The sequence below is a fragment of the Mesocricetus auratus genome, unplaced genomic scaffold (assembly GCF_017639785.1).
Source record: "Mesocricetus auratus isolate SY011 unplaced genomic scaffold, BCM_Maur_2.0 Super-Scaffold_100007, whole genome shotgun sequence".
NCBI lineage: Eukaryota > Metazoa > Chordata > Mammalia > Rodentia > Cricetidae > Mesocricetus > Mesocricetus auratus.
The window spans coordinates 53,326,155-53,352,315 of NW_024429191.1; the positions used below are offsets into that span (position 1 = coordinate 53,326,155).

Here is a 26,161-nt window from a genome sequence, read left to right on the forward strand (position 1 = left end):
CCTGTAGCATTAGAATTTACACATGCCTGAGATCCCATTCTGTTCTGGAAAGATCTGCTGTGACTCACTCAGATGACTAAAACAGCGGTTCATTCTTTAATTGCTGGTTAGAGCAGCTAATGCTGCCTTTGTGGGTCTGTGCTTTTACTCTGGGAAATTATGTTGTGACTGAATGAAGACCTTGTACCTCTCTGATTTGTAGCCTGTGTGTCTGTCCAAGCAGAAATCTCAGGGCCTCTAAGCTCCCTTTAGGAGGTAGAGGACATGGGTGCTCCTTAGCAACAGGGAAACAGAACAAGAGAAGAAGATAGAGTGCAGACTTACAGCTACATTTGACAGACGTGACTTGGAGCCAATGCTTAGAAGAGGGCAGCCTGTACTCCAGGCACTGTTCATCCCAGAGCAGTGAACAGAGGCGGGGGGCACAGGCCTGGCATCTCATCAGCCCTGGGTCTACAGTGCTATTCCACTCCTTATACAGGACACCAGTCTGACGGGGCTGGCCTCGGGAGAACCGGGGACGCCTGCTCTGTTGGTGAGAAGTGAGAGCATGTGCCAGTGAGAGGAGGACTCAAGGGGAGTTCAGAAAGCCACACTTGAGATTGTGGAGAGGGTTAGAGTTTTGGTCAGAAAGTCTCTTGCCATTGGACTCAATTTTGAGAAGGCTAAGACCCTGATTAAATCTGTAGGTAGAGTACTCCCTGTTGGCCAAAGTGAAAGACAACTTCTATGTTGTGGATGCATTAGGAACTGACCATTGGTAGTCCATCTTTTACAGAGATTGTCTCATTTAGTAACCCTCTTAGCTGATGTGGTATTGTTATGGCAGCTGAAGGCAATGGAAGCTTCAACGGCCTAGGTGACTAGCCCTAATGGTATTCACTGAGCAAAGGTGCAGAGGCAGGATTTGAACTTGGGTCCAAGAAGCTAAGGCTGGGCTCTAGTGCCAAATCTAGAAATTCGCTGACAAATAATGTACTTTCAGGCCCTTTTGCTCCACCTCTTCAGGAGACTTCAGTTCGATGACACAGGGAAGCCAGTGCAAACATTTTACCCTCATATTTCAGCACTAAAGGTGCTATCATTTTCTTGCCTGTGATCAATGAATGACATTTAGTAAGTGAAGTTAGTTACAGTTAGTAGTTAATTCTTAATTTATGTCACCAAATCTTCACAGAATCTTGTATTTGGCAGGAATGTAGATAATTAAGTAGTTAATGAAACCACAAAATAAAATGTCTGGCGAAAGCCCATTGGAGTAGAATCAATATGAAATAACTGATAATTAGATAACGACTCTTTGACAATACATAATTGTGTAATAATAGACGGGAGGTTTTGTTCTGTTTTAAACACTACAGTTCCAAATATTTCACTTATGGATCTGCGTAGAACCCGTGTGCTTTGAAAGTTTGCTGGAGAAGATAAGATTGTCAAGGGAGTCATCCACGTTCTCTTCTCAGGTAGCCAGAGAAACTGTAGGTTTGGGAACCACAGAGGCTGACCCTCATAAGGGAGTGTGGCCTTGGAAGGAAAGCCAGCAATTCCCAGCCGGGGATTTGTCTGGATGCTGTAGCTAGTGGACCCCCAGAGGACATGGCAGCTTGTTCTGCCAACTCTTCAGAAAGCATCTTGCTCGAGAGCAGGACCCTCAAGGGACCGTGGCTGAGGCTGGTGCTGTCTTCCTGGTAGAGGAGTAAGCCTGGGCTGACACAGGTGTACCAGGATTCCTGCCCTACAGGCTGAGGGTGGGTGTGTGACTGGGCTTTGTGAGACTAGATCTTCATCTACAAGGAAAGTGTTATTCCTCCATGAGATGGGAGTCTAGCAAGAAAGGGGTGCACTCCAGCCCTCACTAGCAAGAAGTGGCTTATTTTCTGCTGATGAGTGGTACCATGTTGTTGGGGGCTCTGAGGAAAGCTAGAAGTCTAGATTTATTTGAATCCTGGTAACTCCCTATTTAAAAAAAGCAAAATTAGTAAAACATCAGTTTGGGACCTCTACCAACTAGCAGTTATTTCTGCCTCTACCTTTCCTAATCTTGCTTACTTGGCTTCTGAAGTTTGGTTGCTGCCTGCCCTCTTAATGCGACCCTTCCTACTTAAGGGGGAAACCCCAAGGATTGTATCCATAAGTCATATGTGTACTTCTCTCGTTATTCAGTCTACTGCCACCCACTTCTGTGAGTTGACCCACACCCATCATGCCCTTAATCTAGATCGTTCTGAATTTGCATTATCAGGGTACTTAGCATCTGCCATGGTTCCTGTGTATGTGTGCACACACACGCGCTGATTAGATCTTTCTACTCTTTCACTGGCTAGCATGAAGTTATTTCTATAACCCTGTCAGTTCCAGAAGTCCCTGATTTTACACCAATCTCACCAGTCCTAGGGATCCTGTCCTAACGTGCTTCCTCATGGCTCAGCTGAATCATCTTGATCTCTGAGGAGTGCCAGAGTGAGGATTTGAAAGGAGCTGATGTAGATCGGGGTGCAACGAGATGAAAAAAACCTGTATAGAGGAGTTTTTCAGAAGAAAGTAAGAGTGGAAAATGGTACTCCAGGCTATTTCAGGGGAGATCAAACACCATGATATCCCAGAGAAAGGGTGACTTTCCTGAACAGAGCAAAGGCAACCTTTCCTTTCCAGGGACATTGCCCCTCCTGCCCAGAACCTTGGCATGTTCCCACGTTTCCAGCCTTTCAACAACTTCATTTTATAATTGTAATAAATTTTCATATGCAGGTTTAGAGAATAATGAATAACCTGCAATTCACTAGTCATGAAATTATTTTACAATTTGTTGTCTTAATGTGTTTGTATGCATATGCATTTTAAATAACTGGAGTCAGTCATGTTCTGTGTTAATTATACTTTTTATTTAGCAATATATTGTGATTTATTCATTTTTCTTTCTGAAGGCTAATGATCTGCTTCAGGGAAGTTATGAAAATAAGAATTGCCAGTGGCCACCCTTCCTGAAACCAGCCACTGCTGGTTCTGTGCCAACAGCCTGCCCCTCTGTGCTCTGCACACTGCCAGAGCGCTTGTTCCTACTTAGATCTTTAGATTGATTGTTCTGAACAGGGTTTTCACTATTGTAAATAACATTTTACCTCAGAGTTTTAATGTAGTTTTCTTTCTGTAGGATAAATTTGCCTGTTGTTACCAAGGCAGAGAATGTGCCTCCCCAGTTTGCTCACAAAAAGGCCTAGGCTAATGTACATTTCCGTGAATAAGTGTTTGTTTGTTTTGCCATACCTTTGATAGTTCTGGAAGGCTGTTTTTTCCCTTTTCTTTTAAGTCATTTTATTTCTAGTTGTGTTTGTCTGTCTGTTGGTCTGTTTGTCTGAGTCTGTGCAAGTAAGTGTTGGTGCCCTAGGAGGCCAGAGGTGGAGTGAGCTGCTGGGAACTAAACTCAACCCTCTGCTAGAGCAGCTCATGAGTTATCTCTCCAGCCCCAGCCCCCAGAGGGCTATTTTTAGAAAATTCTTTGTCAACTGATAGGCAAAAAAAAAAGTTTGAATTTCATTATGAGATTGACATGGTCTGTTCAGCTATGTGTGTGCTAATATTTCATGCATGTAATGCTTTAAAATTTGAGATTTGTGTCTTCTAACTATTGAAAATTGAAAACTGCTATTGCAAGACTTCCTTCCATTTGTTATTTCCTCCCCCTTCAGTGATTTTATTTTCACGGTTAGGAATTTCTAGAGGTTAATCCATTACATTATGCCAAGTTTTATTTGCTTTTGTGAGTAGAAAACTCTTTTTTTTTTTTTTTTTTTTTTTTTTTTGGTTTTACGAGACAGGGTTTCTCTGTATTGTTTTGGAGGCTGTCGGTCCAGCCCGGCCTCGAACTCACAGAGATCTGCCTGCCTCTGCCTCCCGAGTGCTGGGATTAAAGGCGTGCGCCACCACTGCCCGGCGTGAGTAGAAAACTCTTGCTCTGGAGTAGAAAATGTTTGCCTATTTTTCGGTATAGCTTCTTTTATTTTTATTTTTCATGTAACACTTAGCAATTGTAGGTATCCATTTTAAGGATCTGTTTAACAATGGTGCAGTTATTACATATTGACTTCAGAAATGGCAAATAAAGCCCCATCTAAGATCACCAATGGGGCAGCACTCGGGAGGCAGAGGCAGGTGAATCTCTGTGAGTTCGAGGCCAGCCTGGTCTACAGAGCGAGTTCCAGGAGAGCCTCCAAAACAATATAAAGAAATCCTGTCTCGAAAAGCAAAACAAAACAAAACAAAGAGATCACCAATGGGGGCAGGGAGCAGGGCAGACCATAGAGATATATACTCGATTCTCTTACCTTTACCCTACCCCCAGCCTGTAAGTAGAAACTCAAGATAGCTTGTGTCTACTAAGCTCTGAAGAGTGGATCCATCCCTGCTCAGTGGAGACTGGATGCAGCAGCCTGCCTGTTAGGTATAAACTGGATGGCAGACCTTCCACAGGTGCTGACTGCAGTCCTGCCCTCTGCCTTGAGATGAGTCCCTGCCTCCTGACACATCTCCACCTCGGGTGATCTAGCTGGCTCTTGACTCATATTGAATGACTCCACCTCTCTTTACTCATAACTCTGCCCAGTCCCACTCCCTTGACCTGAATTAATCGACACCCAGGAACCCACATCCTTTTTCCTTCAAAGGACTGCCTGAAGTCCTCATGCTTCTTTGCCTCTTCAGTGGATCAGCTTCTAGCTCGTGGCCCCCACAGCTCCAACTCTAGACAAGACAGCAAGTCTCACCCCTGGCCTAAGAGAAAAAAACTTGTTTATGAACTGCATTTCCTTCTTTATTACTCAGTGTTCACACCCAGGGTGGGTGCCTGGATAAAGGTCTCCCCTTTCTCCCTGTCACCTTCCCAGGCCCAGTTAGAGGTTCCCCCAAGGCGCTCTCACTCATGGACTAAACCTGTGTTTGGAGCAGCACTAGGCAAAGTTAATGATTATCTGTTTTTAGCAATGATGTGTGTGCACGCATATGTGCTTTCTTTTCCTGTTCACTCACTTCCGGGAGACTTTTGGGACTCTGGACCCCATATAGATGGTACTTGCCCAGATTTGACAGGCACAGACAGAGAAGAGGATCAGGCTGGTTCTCAGCATGACAGCATGGTGACCTTTGATAAGACACCTTTTCTTGGTGTCTTAGACCCTGTAATCACAACTCTTCAGTTGTGGCATCCAGTGAGGCAGTGTCGAGGGGAAGTAACTTAGGGAGAAGGAGGAACTCAGTTGTACCTGTTTGGTGGGTGCTGGGGACCCACTTCATTGATGAGTGGTCAGGTGCCCTTGCAGGGTATGTCTGTCACAGATTTAGAACTATCCTGATGACTTTAAGACTTGGGTTCAAGAGGCAGGCCTTGTCTAGAGTGTGTTCTAGGACTACACAGAGAAACCCTGTCTTGGACAAAAGCAAAAACACAACAAAACAAAAAACCAAAGACTTGGCTTCAGTGTACCCCAGACCTAAATGCACTTAATTTCTTTGATGTTGTTTTGGAGACAGAACCTCATTCTATAGCCCAAGCAGGCTGGGAAACCATCCCTCTGCTTGAGCCTAGGAATTGAGGTTGGAAATGTGACCCACCATGCCTGTTTGTTTTGAGACAGGGTTTTTCTGAGTAGCCCTGGCTATCCTGGAACTCCCTTTGTAGACCAGACTGGCCTCAAACTCTAAGATCCACCTGCCTCTGCCTCCCAAGTGCTGGGATTAAAGGCGCCTGCTATCACCTCCTGGATACTAGTATCTTTTTATATTTTTGGAGAGATTAAGATCTGGGAGCCTGGTTTAATCTTAGGCTGGTGTAGTTGTGTTACCTCTTTATACAGTATGAAGAACAAAATGAACCTTGCCCAGTGTGAATGTAGTAGTCAAAGCCACCTTCTCGATTCCTACCCTACTCTGCTTACCAAAGATCACCTGGCCTGGCCTATAAAGATACTTAGCCAGTTGTCTGGCATGTGCTTGTGAATGTTACCTGGTGTGTTCCTGAGCATAGCTGTTGGTGTCCCTCTATTTTAAGTATATTTGGCTGTTTCTCTTTTTTTTGTTTTGTTTTGTTTTTCAAGACAGGGTTTCTCTGTATTGTTTTGGAGGCTGTCCTGGAACTAGCTCTTGTAGACCAGGCTGGTCTCGAACTCATAGAGATCTGCCTGCCTCTGCCTCCCAAGTGCTGGGATTAAAGGCATGCGCCACCACTGCCCGGCTTCTTTGGTTTTGTTTTAATTATGACTGGTGAAAAGTTTCCAATAACCACCAGTAAAAGATACCAAATCAAGACTGAAAGGTTGGGGCATCTCCTGGGTTGCAGTGTGAATGTCTGTATATTTAGTTCCATACTCTTTCCCACATCTCATTGTTTGGAAGTGGTCAGGGAAGTGATTCATATAGCACTTGGAGCTGTGAATGTATGACTCCGTTGGGATGAATGGTGAGAGAATAGGAAGTCTGCCAGTGTAGGCAGGGAAGGAGGGTGCACTATGGGATGTGGATAAGATACTAAGGTGCACAAGACAAGAGGAAGGAGTTAGAAATCTTCACGAGAAAGTGTACAGTGGTGGAAGATTGTTGCCCTCCTGACCCAGACACCCTCAGCACTTAGGAGCCGTAACAGGACTTGAATAAGTATTAGGAGATGCCAACAGTCTCCAAACCTGCTAAGCCTTTGCTGAAACATCAAAAAAACTTTTTCCCTTGAGTGAATGTGTTTGCCAGTTTATACCCTGGCTCCACCCATTGGAGCAGGAAACTGAAATTGTTAAAACAGCCCTCCCATTCATTTCTCTCTACTATGCCTCCTTTGGGTGTCTCCCACCCCTACTATCCACTCCTGGACTTTCAGAAACATTGGTTGATGAGAAATTCTGGTGGCCATTTTTATGCTCCTAAAGGCAACTACTGGCCCAACAAAAGCCTTTCTAAATCCTTGCTTTTGCCTAACATCCCCTGGCTGCTGTCCCCATGTGACCCAAATAAACATGATCATGTGAAGCCTGTAAGGCTGTTTGTTTTAAATAGCAAGCATCTCCACTAAGCTCTGGAGCAGATGGGATATTGGGGCAAGGGAAAGGCCAGGTATCAAGTCTATTCACCCCACTTTCGATTCATCATCTCCCCTGAGAGAAGAGAGGTGCTTTCAACATACTGTTCCAGAAAAGTAATTTCTTGTCACAGAACTGTCCCTCTCAAGAGTAGAAGCACTGGGCTTTGAACTGTAGAAAAGACCGTGGGCCACTTGAAGACAGTGTGAAGACTGTGTTGCTGGCTCCGTGCAAAAATGGTAGTGTCATAGGCCTTCCACTTCCTGCGTCTATATCACCCCATTTTCTGTAGAGCGTGCAGGTCAGGGCCAGCCGCCCCCAAAGCAGGTAGCTGGCACCAGGAAAGGAACTGGGTTAGAGCTAGCACCCCTATAGTCTTAGGGAAAGCTGAATGACCTCTCATGGTTTACTTTGCTCCGGCTTCATAAAGTCAGTGACACCAGACATTTAAGGGCGATTCATGCTCAGCTCTCCATGTTGCAGGGCGTGTCTCTAGGACAGACTTAAGGGAAAGAGAGTCTCATTTGTTTTGGTCCCCTGGATGTTCTAGCAGTCCTCGAAGTAGGTACACACATACACTTAAGGGCACAGTGTGGGTGGGATGTATTGTCAAAGAGGCCTGCCTCTAAGATGTCAAAGGTTTGCTTTCCGGTGCTGTGCGATGGAGCCCAAGATCCTGAAAACACTGGTTTGTCTCTACTCTCCCTGCACTGGTTAACAAAAGAATTTGGGGCGTTAACAGGTCTGTGCCTAGCACTGGGACAACAGAATTGGGTCAGCTCCATGGTACTCATAATAGTCCAGTGCTTTTCGATGTTAATGGAGATGGTGTGGCTTTCACCAAAGAAGCCAAACAGTAAGGTTGGCTTTTTGATATTGGACATTTCTTCTGTCCTAATCAATAATATGTAAGTGCTCAGACCCCTCTCTACACTTTTGATAGTCCTTCACTTTTTGCGGGACGATGTGGTGGTGAGAGAAGTCTGACCTCAGACCTGACTTTGAAGACTTAGTAGTTCACGGAACAAGGAGCAGTTGGAATCGTCCCTTTTCTTGGGCCTCAGTTTTCTTATCTGCAGAGTGCAAGGATTTGGGCAAGCTGACTTCGAAGATCTTTCTGATGATACCCAGAGAAAGAGATGGTCCTAACTCCAGGAGCCAGGATAAAGGCTAGCTGGCGAGCCTAGGAGAGAGCGCGGTTCTAGCCCAAGGCAGCGACCCCGCCCCGCGCCCAGCGGGCAGTCCGGTTAACGCGCAGCTTCCGCCCTCCACGTTGTTGTTCCTGGTTTGGGCTACGCCTCCTTGGCCTGGGCTGTGGACGCTTCGCCTTTTCACCACTGCTGTCCCGGTACCACAACGAAGGGTGTCCTTTGGAATGGCACATTTTCAGTCTCCGCCCATAGCAGACACGAGTGGACAAAGAATTTAGGGAAAGAGAAGGAATACTAGGTTTTGAATGGGAGGGTGATGTAAAGCAGGGAACGGGCCTGAGCAGGACTGCGGAATTCCCCCGTCGGTGTCTCACCCTGCGCTCACCCGGCGGCCCTATTCGCACCCGCTAAAACGACCCTGCAGACACTGGCCCTTTAACCAGAAGGCTGGCGGTGCGGGGTGTCCATGTGGAGCTGCTCCATGCCGTGTTGTCCTGTCCTCCTATTGGCGGGCGGCCTGGTGATGTAGTCTAATAGGATGCGAACGCACTGCGGGGGGAGGAACAGAGACAAAATACGGAACCGGATCAGCTGTCCTGTCCCTCTGTCAGTACTCTAGCTACTTGCTGCTGTCAGCTCCGCCCAGGGGCGGATCCCAGGGGAATTGCGACAGACCTGACGGCTGCGAGATTTAGGTCGTGTCTTCGTGGGGCGTGGAGACCTAAGGGTCAGGTCGTAGGCTTCCTTGACTTTTACTACCGCTGTCTCAGCTAACCGAAGCCTTGGATGTCCCGTCTCTTCTCCCAGCAAGACAGATCTCGCTGTGAATGCCCGAAACTCGCATCCCCCGTTTAACTTGTGGCTGGCCGCGGAGCAGGGAGGGGCAAGGCGGGAAAGCGGAAGCAGCACGGAAGCCTGGTTCCATCTTCTCTCCCCCACCCAAGCCACGTGTGCGCGCGCGGTAGGCGGGGCTATCATGGCGCGACCCCGCCCTCAGTGAGACGCCGCGGCCCTACGGGCGGGGGCTCCGGTCCGGGCTTTGGCTGCGGCCCCGGTGTAGTAGCGGGGGCGGCGGCCGGGGGCAGCGCGGCTCCTTCCCTTGTTGTGTGTGTCGGTGCCTCCTCGCCATCTTGTTGCAAAGCCCTTTCTTGTCGGCGGGACTCCGGGGGCCGCGGGGCGGGAGGCATCGGAAGGGAGGAAGAGGAAGAAGGAAGGAAGAAGGCAGTGCCGCCTTTTTTTATTTTTTGCATCAAAATTGTTTTAATTTGCAAATTTCTATTTTGCAAATATTTTGGGAGACATTGATATTTCTTCCCGTGCTCCCCCGTTCTATCCTGAGGAGTGCGCCGCGCCGCCCAGCCCTGTCGCCCCCCGGAGGTGATCCCTCCCTCCTGCCGGCCCGCCAGCCTGACCTGTGCTTGGCTCGCGGGCCGCAGCCTCGGCCCCGGCGCGCCCCCGGCTGCTCTCGGCGCGATGAGCATAGAGACGCTACTGGAGGCGGCCCGCTTCCTGGAATGGCAAGCGCAGCAACAACAGAGAGCACGTGGTGAGCGGCTTGGCTGGGCCCCTGGGGCATTGGGTAAAAGGGGAGGCCAGTGACCCCGATCCCCAAACCCACTGGAAATAGCAGGCAGGCGCCTCTACGGCGCGACCTAAAAAGCCGGACAGAGCACGGGCTCCCCAAGAGCTGCCGTCTCGGAGGAGTGATGCGAGCAGTGAAAATAATGAATTCATTAACATGCAAAGAGGGACCCAGCTTCTGCGGGTGCCACCCTAGCTGCCTGGCACCCCCGGCACACCTTCAGTGGGGGACTCCTTAGGTGTGGGTAGGCGGCTCTCCGTACCATTGAGGATGTGTGACCAGGGGGCTGGGGAGAGGGATGTTGATGCGTGGGGGTGGCAGACCCGCGTGTGCGTGCGTGTGTGCACCTAGATGTGTGATGGGAGCCGGGGGAGAGCGGATGAACGGACGTGTGCACGGGTGTTTGTAGAGCACACGAGGGGGCGTGTGCGTAACTGGGTGGGGGTGGGGAATACTCTACGCGGAGCAGTTCTCTGGATTCCCTGCCCCTGGCAGGAGGGTGCGGGGAGCGCTCCCGACACATCTACGCGCTGCTTGGGGCGGAGGCGGCCTTTGCAGAATGAAATGACATCGCGTGTCTTATGATCTTGGCCAGCCCCGCCTGACCCCGCCTCCCAGAGCTGGGCTGGGTCGCTTGTCTAGGTTTGGCTGAAAACTGCGCTGATTGGGTGCATGTGAGTGTCCCGCGGGTCGCTGGGGGCAGCCCTTAGGCCCCCCTGCCTTGCCCTGCTTTAGCCGGTGTGGAATGTGGCGTGTCTGCGCGTTTCAAACCCGCTCTTGGCTGGAATGTTGCGTGTGCCTGCGTCCCAAGCCCGTTGGTTACACCGAGTGGTGACGTAGGCAGGCCCCGCCCCCGACCACGTGCACGGGGGACACTCCCGCTGGGGACTGCGCGGCCCGGCCCCTCCTCGCTGCCTCGCGCTTGCCCGGGGGCGGGGCCTGGGCGGGGCTGGCGAGGGGCCTAGAGTCGGGTTGGGCTCCAGCTCTGGTTGCTGGCCGTGTCTTAGGGAGGAGAGCCTTTGCCCTGGGTAGGAGGAGCTACGTTCACCTTGGCTCTTGCCGAATCCTCCTGTTTTTGATCTGTAGTGAGGGAAACCCTCAGAATCTCAGGGTGACATCTGCAACTGACATCTCCTCCCTGACCCATTAACGGTGTCCAAAGACCCTTCTGGCAACACCCCGGCCACATTGGAATAAGTCAGCGTGAAAAGGGTAAACTTTGGCACGCCCTCAGAGAGGATAGACGAGGATTTTATGATCCTATCCCCCACCCTTTTTGGCGGTGGTCCCTAACCATTGAGTGCTGCTGAAGTAGAGGGTATAGGAAAAGATCCCAGCTTTCCGGACGCTTGTGAGGGCCTGAGTCCTGAAATGATATGTGTGCAGTTCTCGGGGATTCCTGGTTCCCCTACCCACCCCCCAGAACCCTTCAGTCAGCAGTGTTGTGGTGGAGAGAGTTCTTCGCCCTCCTTTCCTTTCTTTCTGCCTATTGTTGCTTCAATGATGAGTCATGCAGGAGGTAGTAGTGTGTGTGTTGTGTGTGTGCTCGCGCGCAAAGGCGCGCGCACGCCTGCAGCTTGTTCGGAGCGGTAGGGCGGGAGGAGTGGTAGCTGGCAAGGGGCGGAGAAGCTGCAGGTCCGCGGGCCGAGTCAGACCGACCAGTTCTCAAGGTCAGGAGTCACTGGAGACAAGCAAGACCCTAGTGCTTAGCCTCTGCAGAACAGATGGTCTGGGGTATCCGCCCGCATGCCCCTCCCCCTTGTGTTTTGGGCCCAGAACAGGGTCAAGCAATGGACAGTGCTGGTGGTTAACCAGAATGAGAAGAGTGTGGTTTCAGCGGCAGATGTGAGAAGGGGGAGAACAGAAGAGTTTGGAGAGAACGAGTCACCTGCTGCTACCATCAACACAATGCAGTTCAAGAGTGCCAATTCTATCCCTACTATGTACCAGATAGTCTGCTGGAGGCCAACAGGACTGAGCCTACTGCTGCCTCTAAGGAGCTCTTATTTCACATTAACCTTTCTAGGCATATAGAAAAGGGGAGAAGACCTCTCCTGCCATGCGTTCACACCTGCTCAGTTAAGCCCAGAGCTGACCAGTAAGATGGTGGGAGGGGGCTGGTGGAATTTTCTCTGCTGAAGAACCTAGGAGAAGCCCTCTTAGGAAATTATACAGTCCTCCTCTTCCTCCCAAGTATCAAGCTCTGGGGAGAAGCAGAGTTCAGCCCCCAGGCACCAGCTGCTCACTGTTGGATCACGGAGTCTTAGATGGTGGTGGGTGCTGGGAAGACCCATCTGCCCCAAGAACTCAAGTTCGGGGAAGGCCAGATTTGGTTCCCACAGGCTACGGCCCCCTTCCCCTTATACAGTACCATTTACAGCATAACAGCACAATTTGGAAAAGAGGAGGCAGGCATTTACTTCAGATGACCGGTTATAAGCAGGAATTCTATAATCCTTTTCATTTCCATCTACGAGGTCAAGCCTGGCCTAGACCAGTTTGTTCACATGACAAACCTGAGGATATGGTGCACATGTAAGCAAGGGAAGAGAGGAAAGGGCAAGGCCGTCCTGGTGCCCAGGGGCAGACTTGGCTGGTTTTCGCCAGCATTTGTGGAGATGACTTGAAATGGCCCCCTGTCTTGATTGGAGGGAGCTGGCTGTCCTGCTCTGGGCCTGCCTTATGTGCCACGCTCTGGTCACATATAGAAGGTGAGAAGTCCTGTACACACGAGGCTACAGTAGTTTAGGAAGGTTGTAGGCAGCATGAGGCCAGTGCTCTCCCAGCCCAGAGGGTCTTGCTAACTTCACTGGGGTCAGTGTCTGAGTGGAACCTGGAGAAGGTGTGGGAGAGGTGGATTCACCTGTGGGTCAGAACATGCTTTTTGGGGGGGGGGAGTTCGAGACAGGGTTTCTCTGTGACTTTGGAGGCTGTCCTGGAACTCACTTTGTAGACCAGGCTTTCCTGGAACTCACAGAGATCCGCTTGCCTTTGCCTCTGAGTGCTGGGACTAAAGGCGTGGCCACCACTGCCCGGCCCAGGACATTCTTTAAAATAGCCTAAACACATAGGAGGCCCCAGAACTGCCAGTGTGCTTGGCCTTCCAGGGCACCGGTGAGGGTACCCTGTAGGTAGGAAATGAGGCAGAGAGGGGTGGGGCGGGAAGCTCTGGTGGACTGGTGTGGTCGTGGAGCAGCCTGTGCTGTCCCATTAGGACTGACGGTGTTGAACGTGGGTGAGTCTCATTCATTGAGCCCTTCCTGGTATCTGGGAAGCACGTCTTTGAAAGAGAGGGGAGTCAGAAAGGTGTTTGCCATCTCCCAGTGGAACTTTAAAATACAGGCTTTGCTTCCAGTCCAGTACCTGGCCTTGGTGACTTAAACACTGTCCCCAGGCCAGTGAGATGGTTTGGCAGCAAGCACTGTCAGATAAAGCATTACTGAGTTCCATCCTAGCAGCCTGTGGTGGGAGAAGAGAAACGACTCCTGAGAGTGGTCCTCTGACCTGTGTGTACACTAGCACAAATGGAGATTTAAACTGTACCAGTCAAAGGAGCTGTCCTTAAGCTCTGAGTTGAAGCCTGTGGGCCAGAGATGTTCCAGGCCCAGCCAGAGAAGGGCTCTGAAGTTGGAACTCCTCAGGCTTCTTTGCCACGGTGGTTTGTGCAAGCTGCAGTAACCTAAATCAGTGCTGACAGAGAGATGCCTGGGTGAGCAAGACCTCCTCATTGGAGCAAGCCTGCCCTCCCCTTCCTGAAGGGCAGGAGAAATGGGAAGAGGCCAACCCATGGCAGCCCTGAACTCTGTCTGCTGGGAAAGTTCATGGTTCCTTCTAAATCCTTCCTCCCTACTTCCTCCTCAGCGCCTTCCTTGCCAGTGGGGTGGAGTTGGGCCTGCTCTGCTCAGTGTTCCATGTCTGAGGGCCATGGGGTCTGTGAGCTATGAAGACCTGAGGGGGTACTATGCCCCTCCTTCCTAGGGAGGACTTAGCCCCAGCCCCATGTCACATGATCCTGTTTGGGGTGTGTCCGCTCTCTTTTGTCAACAGTTTTGAACACTACAAGCACAAGGGCTTGGGCTCCTTCCCTTACCTGGTGGTGACCGGGACTGGTTCCTGGATAGGGGCCAATCCCATTTTCAACTAGCTCTTGAGTAGGCCTCACTTTTCTGCTGGGCTTTCAGTAGAGAGGCTGAAGGACATGACCAAAAAGGCTGCCCGAGTCCAGTGGTCCTGCTGAACCTCTGCTGCATTTACTTAGTTGGCCTTCCCTTCTGCCTGCTTCCTCCTTTCTAAACTGTGCTGTTCTGCTGTAAGTGGTACTGTATAAGGGACACAGTCTGGACTGAGAAATGGCTCCTAATGTGTTGGGAGAAGGGACAACTGTGTTCATTGCTCTCTGAGGAAAATTGGGGCCTTGAACTTCGCCTAGGAGTAAGACGTCCCAGGCCATTTTCCCATGAAGTAAAGGTGATGTGTTTGCCCTGTAAGCTAGGGCTTTTGTGAGGATAGGGGTGTGGATGAGAGAGGACAGCATCTGGCAAGGTGTCAGACTGGCTCTGTAACTCAGCAAATCATCTTGTCTCTCTGCTCAGTGTTTGTGAAACAGAGGTCCTGCCTGCTCTCTAACAGGCACTCGGTAAATTCTGTGGAAGGAAGGCCTCTCCATTCTCCTGTGGTCTGGCCTATGGCCAGCTCAGACCTCACCCATCCCTGTGCACACCTGAGTCCTACGTCCTTCTGGAAACTCCGTTGGTTACCTGTCTAGTTCACCCAGCTCCAGGTTGCTGGCCTGCAACCTCCCATCCCTCACTGCTGCTGCTCCCCTGTTCCTTTTTTTGTCCCACTCTCTGCCCCAGGATGTGAGGTCCCCAGTGACAGGGACAGGGACCAGGCTTGCCCTTTGTCTGTTCAGTGCTGCCTTAGCTGGACATGTTTGGTTGTGTCTGGTGTCTCAGGCAGAACAGGATGTCACTGAGTCCTGACCGGGGCAGGTTAAATAGGGGCCCAGGACCCTGAGCTAAGACCCCTGTGTGTTCTCTCTGCATAGAGGAGCAGGAGCGCCTTCGCCTGGAGAGGGAGCGGGAGAGAGAGCAGGAACAGAAGAGAGCAAGTAGCCTGGCCAGGTTGGCCCATGCCCTGCCCGTGGAGGAACCCCGCATCGAGGCTCCACCGCTACCCTTGTCGCCACCGGCACCACCACCGGCACCACCACCACCACTTGCCACCCCTACTCCACTGACTGTCATTCCTATTCCCGTAGTGACCAACTCCCCACAGTCTCTCCCCCCGCCTCCACCTCTACCCCCAGCAGCCCAGCCTTTACCCCTGGCACCTCGTCAGCCAGCCCTGGTCAGCACCCCTGGACTCAGCATTAAGGAGCCAGTCCCTCTGCCCACCAGACCACAGGTGCCCACCCCTGCTCCCCTGCTGCCGGATTCCAAGACCACAGTTGCACCCACTGGCAGCCCCAAGCCTTTGCAGCCCCTCCCTACGCCCATCCTGACCATTGCACCACACCCTGGAGTCCAGCCTCAGCTGGCTCCCCAGCAACCACCCCCACCCACGCTTGGGACCCTGAAGTTGGCACCAGCAGAAGAAGCCAAATCCAGTGAACAAAAGAAGAGGCCTGGGGGGTGAGTGGGGTTCAGCAGAGGGGCTGGCAGGATGGGAGACTAACTGTCCTTCGTGGGCTGGGAGCAGAAGAGGGTACCCTGGCCAGGTAGCCCTTTTGGGAATGTCCCATGCCACTTAGTAGGATAGTGCTTCATTATGAGAGGTAATTCTAATTGTTCCTAGCTTTCTGTAGGCAACCACACGGGAGAGCAGGCATTTCCAGGCCTTTACAGAAAGTAGATTCTAGAACCCCTCTAGGATCCCTTCTTTGTTAGACCAGTGGTAGGATGTGAAGCTCCAGGGTTAGGAGCATAGAGGTGCCCACCAAGGGGTGGATGGACCCCACACAGAGCCAACACTTCCAATTTATAGAGAATGCTGGGGACAAAAACCCCCTGTGACACATGGTCATTGTTGGTATGGGTGGTGAGGGTCCCGAAGGCCGGATTTGGACCTTCCTCCCTGAGCCTCCTGTCTGTCTGGGTTTCAGGATCGGAACCAGAGAAGTCCACAACAAATTGGAGAAAAACAGGTGTGTGTGCACACTTGGGAGTGTAACTCTGGGCCCGCCCATCCTGGACTCACCCACCCTTGGCCTCCCCGCCTCCAGGCTTCTGTTGTGTGTCCCTGCCTCCTGCGCCTGTGCCCTCTGGCACAGGCTGACCAGCATTCACTCCTTTCCCCAGGAGGGCCCATCTGAAGGAATGTTTTGAGACCCTGAAGCGCAACATCCCCAACGTGGATGACAAGAAGACGTCGAATCTGAGTGTGCTGCGGACAGCGCTGCGGTACATCCAGGTATGTGGGAAGGAGGCAGGGCTGGGCGATGCCATGACGGCCACAGCGCCAGTTTTCTCCTGCTGCCGGCAGGCTCCCCCGCCTGCCTCCACGCGGGCGCTAAGCACATGGCCTGGCTGACGTCACCGGGGCTCCCAGCCCGGGAGGGGGCGGGCAGGAGGGCGCCTGCGCGAGCCGGCGGCGGCAGCTTTGCACTTCTCGGCCTTCCCCTCCCCCACGCCCCGCGTCTGCTCAGTTCGCGGGTAACAAGGGCACGAAGCGGGCCCAGCACCTCCCTATCTGCAGTATGCGGGCGAGACCCGGACAAGGACAGTCACGAATCGGGGGAAATAGATAGGGAGGGACGTGGTGTCTGTGTTCACCTGGCAGCGCACAAGGATTACGGTCGGGGTGGGGCACTGAGGCAGCTGGGGTGGAGCGGGGCCACTGAGCCTTAACTGTTTCCTTTCCGCGAGTGCTGGCAAGGGGTCCCTGCTGATGGTGTCTCCTCTCCCCGCGGACACTGGTGGCCCTCTGCAGCAGTGCGAAGTTGTCGCCCTGGAAACGGCGTAGGGTTCCGCGTGCCCGGGAGGCGGTGGGGGATGGGAGCGGCCAGGCTGGGCGGCGCGGGAGACCAAACCGTTGGGGACTGGGAGGGACCTAGCGAGCCCAGCGGCGCGCGCGGGGGAAGGGGGGCAGGGCGAGCATCGGGGTTTCCGCCCGCCCACTCGTGGTGCTCGCGGGAGCAGGCTGTATCACAGCTTCCGTGGGTGGGGTGCCCGTGCTCCACCAGGACTTCTGTAGTTGGGTCACAACCCGGAGGTAGCCGGACCTGGTGTTTGAGGCCCCAGGCGGCTCCTGTGAGCCGCCAGCCGATGCGCGCGCCTTTCCTCCCGCCTCCCGGAGCTTCCCGGCAGCTGGGGGCGGGGCCGGCCGCCCGCGGTGACGCAGCGGACAGGTCCGCGTGGGTGCGCGCGTGCCCCGGAGGGGCGGAGCCTCGCTTGCGGACCAAGGGGGCCGGTGGAGGCAGTGCAATGTCCAGTAGCTTATTTCCGTGATAATCTTACTGGCTTTAGGCTTGGGCGTAAATCACTAGTCTCAACCAAATCAGTCTCTTAGCACACCTCTGTCGTTATGCAGTGACATTTTCTTTTGAGTATCACTTTCCTCATTTGGGGATGCTAAGTAGAGAAAAATAGTACCATAGAGATGGTAGAAGAATTGACATTTATGCAAAAATCTTGCGGTCTCTAAACATTAATAGGAATTGTAACTGCGAAGTAGGAGCTGGAGCAAGGCAAGTGCCTTTTTATAGATGTGTGCTTCGGAAACGGAGCTTTGCATAATGTGTGTATTTGAAAATATCTCAGCTGCAGTAGAAGCAGCAGAAGGAAGCTCCCTAAGATCAGGCCTACACAGACAAGGAAGTGGGAGGGGCCCCAGGCTGTCCCTGAGAATGCTTGCTTGGTGCTGGTCATAGAAACAGAAACAGAAGTCACAAGATTGTGGAAACTGGACAGGGTGGTGGGTGGTGCACTTGAGAGGCAGAGCTGGACGGAATGCTGTGAGTTCGAGGCCAGTCTGGTCCAGAAAATGAGTTCCAGGATAGCCAGAGCTGTTACACAGAGAGGCCCTGTCTCGAAAAACAAAAACAAAGAAGGCCCCAAACTAAAAGTATTCTGAAAATCCTGTGTGGTACCTGTTCACTTATTTCATCAAATGTTTTTGGTCATGCCCTGGGTCTGCTTCTGAGGACCAGAGACCAAAGAAAAAGGGGTAGGTTTTGTCCTGGTAGATTGGGCCTTGTAGCGGGTCCAGTGACTGTGTCTTGAGGGTCGTAGGATCTGTTTGGGACATTTGGAAAGTATTGGTGGTGAAAGGACATTTGCGGAGGCCTGCAGGATAGATACATCTGGGTGAGCAGAGTGAAGTGGAGGACGGAGCGGTTGTTTCTTCATCGGGGGAGACATAGAAAGGCAATAGAAGGGTGACTTGTCCTGTGAAAGGCAACAGGCCCTAGGAGAGAACTGAAAGTTGGTCCTGGAGAAAGCAGTGGTCTTCCAGACCTAGGGCGTTGGTAGTGTGCCTAGAAGAGAAAGTCCGGTTGCCACCTGCCTTTAATCTCAGGACTGGAGGGAGATGCAGGTGGATCTGCGTTCCAGGCCAGCTGCGTTTGAGTAGTAAAAGGGCAGGGGGTGTTATAGGAGGGTGGCAGGTCCCAGGTGGACACCACAGTTGCTTGGAGGTGGTGAAGGACTTGAAAGTCACAGTGAATTGGGCAGAGACAAGAAGAATGGACATGTATCCAGATGGACACCTAACATAAGTGGATTTAAAGCAAAGTCCTGTGGACAGGGAGCTCTAGCATTCTTGTGGCTGTGGACTTAATTGCTAGCACCACAAACGAAAGAAACAGTGTGGACTAACCTTTGACTCTGAGGAAGCTCTGCAGGGGTCTCTAGACATGTGGACTCAACGGTGTGGAAGGGAGGGTGTTTTGGCCCCTGACGCTTTATCTCCCTGACCCAAAATATAGCCTCCCTGCAAGCAGTGGATAGAGGTGAGGATGGCGCTTCCAGCCAACAGTCTCAAGGTTCAAGTGAGGACTGAGTCACCAAGGGCCCATGGTTGATGTGGCCTCCTCTGATGTCATATGCAGCCCTCAGGGACAGAGCCAGGTGAGAGGACACGCAGGTGCCATGTGTGTTTGTGTGTTAGGTAAAGACAAGGGCTTTCCTATTTTCTAGCAGAAGTCTGAGGAGAAACAGGTTAAATTGAAGTCGGGGTGGTAGAGGGGTCCTGTGGTGTGGAGCTAAAGCAGGTATGTCAAGGCCAGCATGGCGTAGCTCTGGGTCATGTGTTGTAGGCATTGCTAGTTTGAAGCTTTTGCTCACTCATCAGGGATGTTCAGAGCTCGGGGCCACTGGAGGAGTGTGGGAAGTGGGGCCTAGTGGTTAAGGGGGTTGAACACGTCGCTATACCCCATCAGAAGCCGCTGAGCTGCTGCTAGGTCTTGGAAATGGGAGAGTGAGTCTGCTGGGTTCCCTTTGATGAAAGAGAGATGGGGTAGAGGCTGACAACCCAATAGGAGCGTGGCTGGCTTACAGATCCTTTGTAGCCGAGTTAGCACACTCCTGGCCACTGATGGGGTTAAGGATAGAAGCTGATTGTACAACAGCCCTCATAATTCCTCACTGGACAGGGACCATGTGTGGTGAGGCAGTTATCACATGGTCCATTGAGTCAGGACTAATGAAGACCCATCTGACAGACTCCCACTTAGTGCTGATGCACAGTAGGAGCCCTGGGAAAGACTGAGGCGGGATGACAGGCGACAAGGTCTCGGGCTGGGAAGGGCAGTGGAGGAAATTGTGGTCCAGAAGACAGTCGGGGACAGGCTGATGAAGTGTATCACGGGTAAAGGAGGCAAGCGTGTCAGCAGGGGCCTACACTGGCAAGTTGAGAAGAGCCCTTAGGAGTTGTGGTCTGACTTGGACCTCCACTGCAGCTGTGTCCCTTCCCCTGCAAGTGAGGGTCATTGAGAAAGAGACAGACGGACGGGACCCCCGGTGGGGGTGTGGATGAAGGCAGGGGGTCCATGTGTGAGCAGCGAGGTAGACACGGTTCAGAGACGAGCTAATATTGGAGTGCCCGTGGTCACTGCACCTGGAAGTCACCCCGTGCTTTACTTAGATGTCCAGAAGCAGGTTGAGCACTGGACTCTGGAGTCAGCAAGGGTAGGAGTGTCTGCCTTGACTGGGTGGTCATGGCAGGGTTGACATCCCTGGATTGGTGGACAGAAGAGGTGGCCTAGAGTGTCGGGGTCTGGAGGTCACAGAGGTGCTTTACTTTCAAAGGCAGCTGAAAACAGGGCCATGAGCTGGCGTTTTGGAGCTGCTCCCAGGTGTGCAAAGGGGACGTAGTGAGGCTTCAGACTTGGGCAGGGCCGAGTATAGAAGAGGCCCTGTGCCTACGGAAGACCCCCTTTGTTCTGAGGGAAGCAGGGCTGACTGGTTTGTGTTGAAAAGTCCCTAGGGGTGTACAATCAGACTTGGGGTGCTGTGGAGCTCCCCAAGATCCTTTGTTGTTGGCAGGTGGGGCACGCCACAGGTTTTTCAGGCTCAGTGTCCTGAGAGAGCTGTAGGCAGAGTCCTGGGTGAAGAGCAGTGTGAATTGCAAACTGGAGGGGAAGCATGCGTGGCTAGGGTGCAGCTGAGGTCAGGGGAGCGACAGAGCCAGTGTCGCTGCCAGGCAGATGGAGGCCTGTGACAGAGACCGTGCTGTCAGAGGCTAGCAAGAAACCCTCTGGGGACAAAGGTAGCAAGGACACAAGGTAGGATGGTAATGTGACTTCCTTGTGGGAGGGTACCAAGGAGGTCGCTGTAGCTTCAGTGAGCGAACATAGTGAGGGGTGGTAGACGCTGTGAGGGAGTGAGATGGACCAGCTCAGGGTAGTGTGGAGAGCGGCCTGCAGCCTCGGATCTGTGCTAGCTTTCGATGGTGCCTGCTTAGGCACCCACAGTGGCTCGGGTGCTGGTCCTTATTGGGCAGAGGGATGGACTAGGGGGCAGGTGTGGCCTCCCAGCTGCTCTGGTCACTGCAGATTGTCCAGAGCAGTGGTTCTCAGTCTGTGGGTCACGACCCCTTTGGGGGGGGTCACACATCAATTATTTACATTATTTACTATTATTATTCATAACAGTTGCAAAGTAGCAGTTATAAAGTAGCAGCAAAAATAATTTTATGGTTGGGGGTCACCACAACATTAGGAACGTATTAGAGGGTCAGAGCATTAGGAGGGTTAAGACCCACTGGTTCAGAAGTTTTGAGGGCCACAGAGCCTGTGGCTGCTGCTAAGGGTACCCTGCCGTCCCTTGCCCTGTCCCCAGTCCCTGAAGAGGAAGGAGAAAGAGTATGAACATGAGATGGAGCGGCTGGCACGGGAGAAGATCGCCACGCAGCAGCGCCTGGCAGAGCTCAAGCACGAGCTGAGCCAGTGGATGGATGTTCTGGAGATTGACCGCGTGCTCCGGCAGACAGGCCAGCCCGAGGATGACCAGGCCTCCACCTCCACAGCCTCTGGTGAGCCTTGGCCCCTGTGCTGGTTCTCTCCCTCAGATAGTGTCCCTAGCTTCTCTGAGTTTTTCCCCTGTTGGAGCTTGCTCCATCATACTGACCTCCAAGGACACCTATGCCTCCAGCCACTCGTTCCCCAAGTTCTTTCTGACCTGCTCCCTGCCCTGTGTTCCCGACAGAGGGCGAGGACAACATAGACGAGGACATGGAGGAAGACCGGGCAGGCCCAGCTGAGCTGAGCCATCGTCCCCAGCCGGAGCTGTTGAAGTCCACCCTGCCAACCCCCAGCACCACCTCTGCACCTCTGCCTACCCACCCGCACCCTCATCCCCACCCAGTGGCCCTGTCTCCTGCCCACCTCCCTGTGCAGCAGCAGCCACCACAGCAAAAAACCCCTCTGCCAGCCCCTCCCCCCCCACCAGCCACGCCGACCCAGACGCTAGTGCCAGCTCCAGCCCATCTCGTGGCCACTGCTGGGGGCGGCTCCACAGTTATTGCCCATACAGCCACCACCCACGCCTCAGTCATCCAGACTGTGAACCACGTTCTGCAGGGGCCTGGGGGCAAGCACATTGCCCACATTGCCCCCTCCGCCCCCAGCCCTGCTGTGCAGCTGGCACCTGCCACACCTCCCATTGGCCACATCACAGTGCACCCTGCCACCCTCAACCATGTGGCCCACCTCGGCTCCCAGCTGCCCTTGTACCCACAGCCCGTGGCAGTGAGCCAGCCCGTGGCCGTGAGCCACATCGCCCACACCCTTTCGCACCAGCAAGTGAACGGCACGGCCGGGCTGGGGCCTCCAGCCACTGTCGTGGCAAAGCCAGCTGTGGGGGCCCAGGTGGTGCACCACCCCCAGCTGGTGGGCCAAACAGTGCTCAACCCTGTGACCATGGTCACCATGCCCTCCTTTCCTGTCAGCACACTCAAGCTGGCTTGAGGATGAGGCCACTTAGGCCCCCAGTGGGGGCGGGGAAGGGGGACCTGACTGCCCCCTCCCACCCACCAGCTCCACACATTCCAGCCAGGCCCGCCCCACCCACACCACCCCCAGGCCTCCTAGGGGAAGGGGGTGCAGAGACTCTGAGCCAGGGGAGGGGCCCTCCAGGGAGCTGGGTGCAGGCAGGAAGTTGTCCTGTTGCACTAGGACTTGGTAGACGTGAGGATGCTTTGGTGGACATGCTTGCCTGCCCAGCCTGGTGCCACTCCTGCCTCCGTACCTTGTCTGCCCCCCCCCCCCCCCACGTCTGCGCTGTAGCTATTCTCTGGCTTCTCCTTCCCCGGCCTCCCTTCCTGTGCTGTTGCTGCTATTGCTCTGTCTGGTGAGGTGGCCTAGCTTCCTGGCCTCCCCTCCCCAGCCTCAGAGTCCTCTGGGACTTCTGTAGAGGAAACAGAACTCCAGAAAAAACGAGGAATGGATGGTGAGGGGCCCAGCTCTGAGTACAGGTGACAGATCCTAAGACCTGGAGTCGGGCTAGGCAGGTAAATGCCTGGGCCTGGCTCTCGGATCCACCTGGAGTCACTGTGATTGGTTACAGGAGAAACTGTTTAAATGAATCTCAACCGACAATAAATAAGATGCAGGCTGTTGCCAACTTTCCCACACCTGCCCCTGGGCTTCTGACCTCTCAAGAGTAGGCTGAGCTTAGGGCTGGGGAGGTGGGGCCGGCAGTCCTGCCTCCCGCCCACCAGGCCTGGGAGGAATCCATCCTTGGGCTTGCCGCTCACTGTCCTGGTTCCTTGCTCTGTCCAGTCCTTCCTCAGGCCTCTGGGCTTAGGTACTGCCTTCAGCTTGGGAAGCATGGACCAGCAGCGGCTCTGGGAGCCAAGCCCCATTGCTGAGGTGTCAATGAGCTGAAATCCTGGGGCTTTTCTCATCTCCCTCTTTCAGTGGCAATTCTGAGGCCCCTTCCTGGTGGGTGCTGCGCTGTCCACTGGAAGGGCCCTTGGACTAAGACAAGGCTCATCAGGACTGGGAAGAGTGCGGGCCCTGTGCTTAGGGACACTGTGTCTCCTGCCTCTGCTTTTGCAGAACGCTTCGGCTTCTCTTTTTAAGTGGATATTTATTACAAGTGGCCTTGTGGCAGACACTCAGTTACACGTGTGCACATTCAGCTCCCCACTGGACACTCACCAATGGCCTTTCAGTGTGGGGCAGGAAGCAGGTGTCCCTAGCTGTGAAGTTTGCACTGGGGCAAGCCTGGGGGGCCAGAAGGAGGGCTCAGGGTCCTTCAGATGACACGAGCAGGGCACTGAGGCCAGTGGAAGTCTTGAATACATTTTCCCTTGAAATGACGACTCCTCAGATGCTTCAGAACTCACAGGTCCTTCTGGCCCCGAAAGCCTCCCAGGGCACTCTTGTTATTTGTCTCCTGGGCTGGGGAATGGTGGCTCAGGCCAGGTCTGTACCCCAGCATAGAAATACCAACCCACAAGCTGGCTGCCTTCATGTGGCTGCAGCCACCTCTACCCACTCCCTGACTCTTTGGGCCACCTCCATTCTGCAGTGTTGTGACAAAGAGCAGTCTGGTGTGGCAGTCAGAGCACTTGATGAACTTGCCCCCACCTCTTGCCCTTCTCTGTGTCTTGAGGCCAGTTCAGAGTTCACACCATCGTGTTGGCCTGCAGGCCTGCACAGATACCTCATCATCCACCCCCTCCCCCACCCCTGCTGGGGGTTCCTCCAGATCTAGTGCCGCCGAATGACAATGTCCAGATTGGTGATGATGGGTGTTGTTGCTGTTCTTGTTGTTTGTGACTGCTGTGTGCCCGAGTGGGCAGCCACCTCCCAGCCCTTGCTCGGGCATCTCCCCTTTGAGAGCTGTTAGGACCACATCTGTCCTCACCCTATGGGGCCGCCTGGGCCTTCCCTTCCTATCCCTTCCAACCTGGGACACACACACACATACACACACACACCTTACCTCTCATGCGTGTTTTACCTGTGCTGTTTGGAGTGGCTCACTGCCTGGGATCTTTACCTCGGGGAGGAGAAGAGGAAGAGTGGTTCCCTGGGGGCCAAAGAAGGGCAGAGAATGCCTGGAGGGGAGTTGGGTCACCATAGCCTCTCTCTAGGGACAGCTGCTTCTCCCCCCAACCCCAGGGTCCCACTCTCAACCCCCAAAGAGGTGGCCCTTGTTTACAGTGAGGACTCGGTCACTGTGTCTCTGTTTCCTGAAATATGAATTGTAGCGACCCCAGACTGTAGAGATTTTTATGTGTTTGGGTACATCTGCTGTGTGGGAAAAAAAAAACTACAAAAACCCTAATTTTGTACATATTGTATTTTTACTATTGAACTGTATTCTAGTGGCTGTTCATGCTCCGAGACTTTAGGTATTGAGACATGAATACTACCCATGTAATAAGCACTTGCCTGGAATAAAATATAAAATGGAAATAAATGCACTGAAATCTGAGATGGGGCTGCCAGCCTGCAGCATCTGGGTCATTTCATTCCAAGAGACAAGAGGCCCACTGTGACCTGTTAGCTGGAAGCAGAACAGGAGGCTCTCTGAAGGCTGAGGCAGGAACATGCAGAAAGTTGGGTGATGGTCTGAGAAGCATATTTAAGACCCTGGTATGGGGTTTCAGGGGTGGCTCAGCAGACAGCATTTGCTGCTCTCCCAGAGGACCCAGGTTGGGTCTCCTGACACAACTGCCTGTAGCTCCAGTTCCAGGGGCTCTGACTCCCTCTGGTGGCCTCCATGGGCACCTGCATGTATGTGACAGATAATCACACATGGATAAGCAGGCAAATGTAGATAAAAAATCTTAAGTAGCTTGTTAAGGGCACGGGCCACTCTTCTTGAGGACCTAACTTCAAGTGCAGCTCCCAAGTGGTGACTCAAAACTGTAACTCCAGGGTATCTGATGCTCTTTTTTGGGTTCTGTGCAGGCACACGAGGTACGACATACATGCAGGTAAAACACACACTCCTTAACAAAGCATTCTGGGTGTGGTGTGGAGGAGCACACCTCTGCAGGGCTAGAGGTGTTCACTAGAGTCAGAGGCAGGTGAATCTATGAATTTGAGTTAGCCTGGTCTACAAAGTGAGTTCAGGCCAGCCAGGGCTACATAGGCCCTCCCCTGTCCTAAAAAAGAAACAACCAAACAAAAACATCAGGGGATGATCTGCTCTTACCCCAAGGTGTTTATTTGTTTGCTTTTGGGGACAGGGCTTCTCTCTGAAGCCTTGGCTGTCCTGGAAGTCTCTCTGTAGGCCAGGCTGTCCTTAAACTTAAAGAGATCTGTTTGCCTCTGCTTCCTGAGTGCTGGGAGGCTGCTGCCCAGCTACCCGGAGACGTTTGGGGAGCATTGACTAGACAATTTCAGGAAGGATCTGGCTTCACAATTGTGACCCCATGTCTCAAACTCTGAGACTACAATTTTAAATTTTCCTTGCGCTTACACAAGGCTGTATACTTCCTCATTATTTTGAAACACCATCTTGTTTCATTGTTGAACAGCCCAGCAGAAAAAAATAAGGCAAGTCCTTTTGAGCAGATTAGAAATGGTCAGTGATGGGCTGGAGAGATGGCTCAGAGGTTAAGAGCACCGACTGCTCTTCCAGAGGTCCTGAGTTCGATTCCCAGCAACCATATGTTGGCTCACAACCATCTATAAGGAGGTCTGGTGCCCTCTTCAGCCATCCAAGGCTGAATGCTCTATACATAATAAATAAATCTTTAAAAAAAAAAAGGAAAGAAATGGTCAGTGACTTGTTAAAGTCCAGCAGTTGCAGCTCACTGCTTAGGCCTACAACTCTCAGCTCTGCTCACTTGCCTCAGTAAAGCTTCCCCTAGCTTTAGGTACCTCTAACATAGCCTTTGGGAATAGAGTGAGCCATAGATAGCAAAGGCTATTTATTCATCAGGGGTTGGATACAGATAGTGAGAGGCTT

General features: G+C 52.8%; 1 protein-coding gene and 2 long non-coding RNA genes across 3 annotated transcripts; 1 reads left to right on the forward strand and 2 right to left on the reverse strand.

The window, feature by feature from the left end:
• Nucleotides 1-3,967: 3,967 nt before the first annotated feature.
• Nucleotides 3,968-8,998, reverse strand: LOC121141405. The gene is made up of 2 exons (XR_005878302.1): nt 8,885-8,998; nt 3,968-8,758 (listed from the first exon to the last, which is right to left on the reverse strand). It is a non-coding gene; the product is annotated as an uncharacterized LOC121141405 (long non-coding RNA).
• Nucleotides 8,999-9,202: 204 nt separating this feature from the next.
• On the forward strand, nt 9,203-24,676 carry Mnt (MAX network transcriptional repressor). Its single transcript, XM_005067405.4, has 6 exons — nt 9,203-9,755; nt 14,839-15,424; nt 15,895-15,936; nt 16,091-16,202; nt 21,071-21,263; nt 21,437-24,676. The coding sequence occupies exons 1-6, from the start codon at nt 9,683-9,685 to the stop codon at nt 22,195-22,197; spliced, it is 1,767 nt and encodes a 588-aa protein (XP_005067462.1). The 5' UTR covers nt 9,203-9,682; the 3' UTR covers nt 22,198-24,676.
• LOC121141404 lies at nt 12,191-17,097 on the reverse strand. Its single transcript, XR_005878301.1, has 3 exons — nt 16,565-17,097; nt 13,335-13,481; nt 12,191-12,624 (listed from the first exon to the last, which is right to left on the reverse strand). It is a non-coding gene; the product is annotated as an uncharacterized LOC121141404 (long non-coding RNA).
• Nucleotides 24,677-26,161: the final 1,485 nt, after the last annotated feature.

Coding starts and splice junctions, on each gene's coding strand:
- Mnt (XM_005067405.4), top strand. CDS start 9,683: ATGAGCATAGAGACGCTACTGGAGGCGGCCCGCTTCCTGGAATGGCAA. Junction 16,203..21,070: donor CAGCGCTGCGGTACATCCAG/GTATGTGGGAAG, acceptor CCCTGTCCCCAG/TCCCTGAAGAGGAAGGAGAA. Junction 21,264..21,436: donor CTCCACCTCCACAGCCTCTG/GTGAGCCTTGGC, acceptor TGTTCCCGACAG/AGGGCGAGGACAACATAGAC.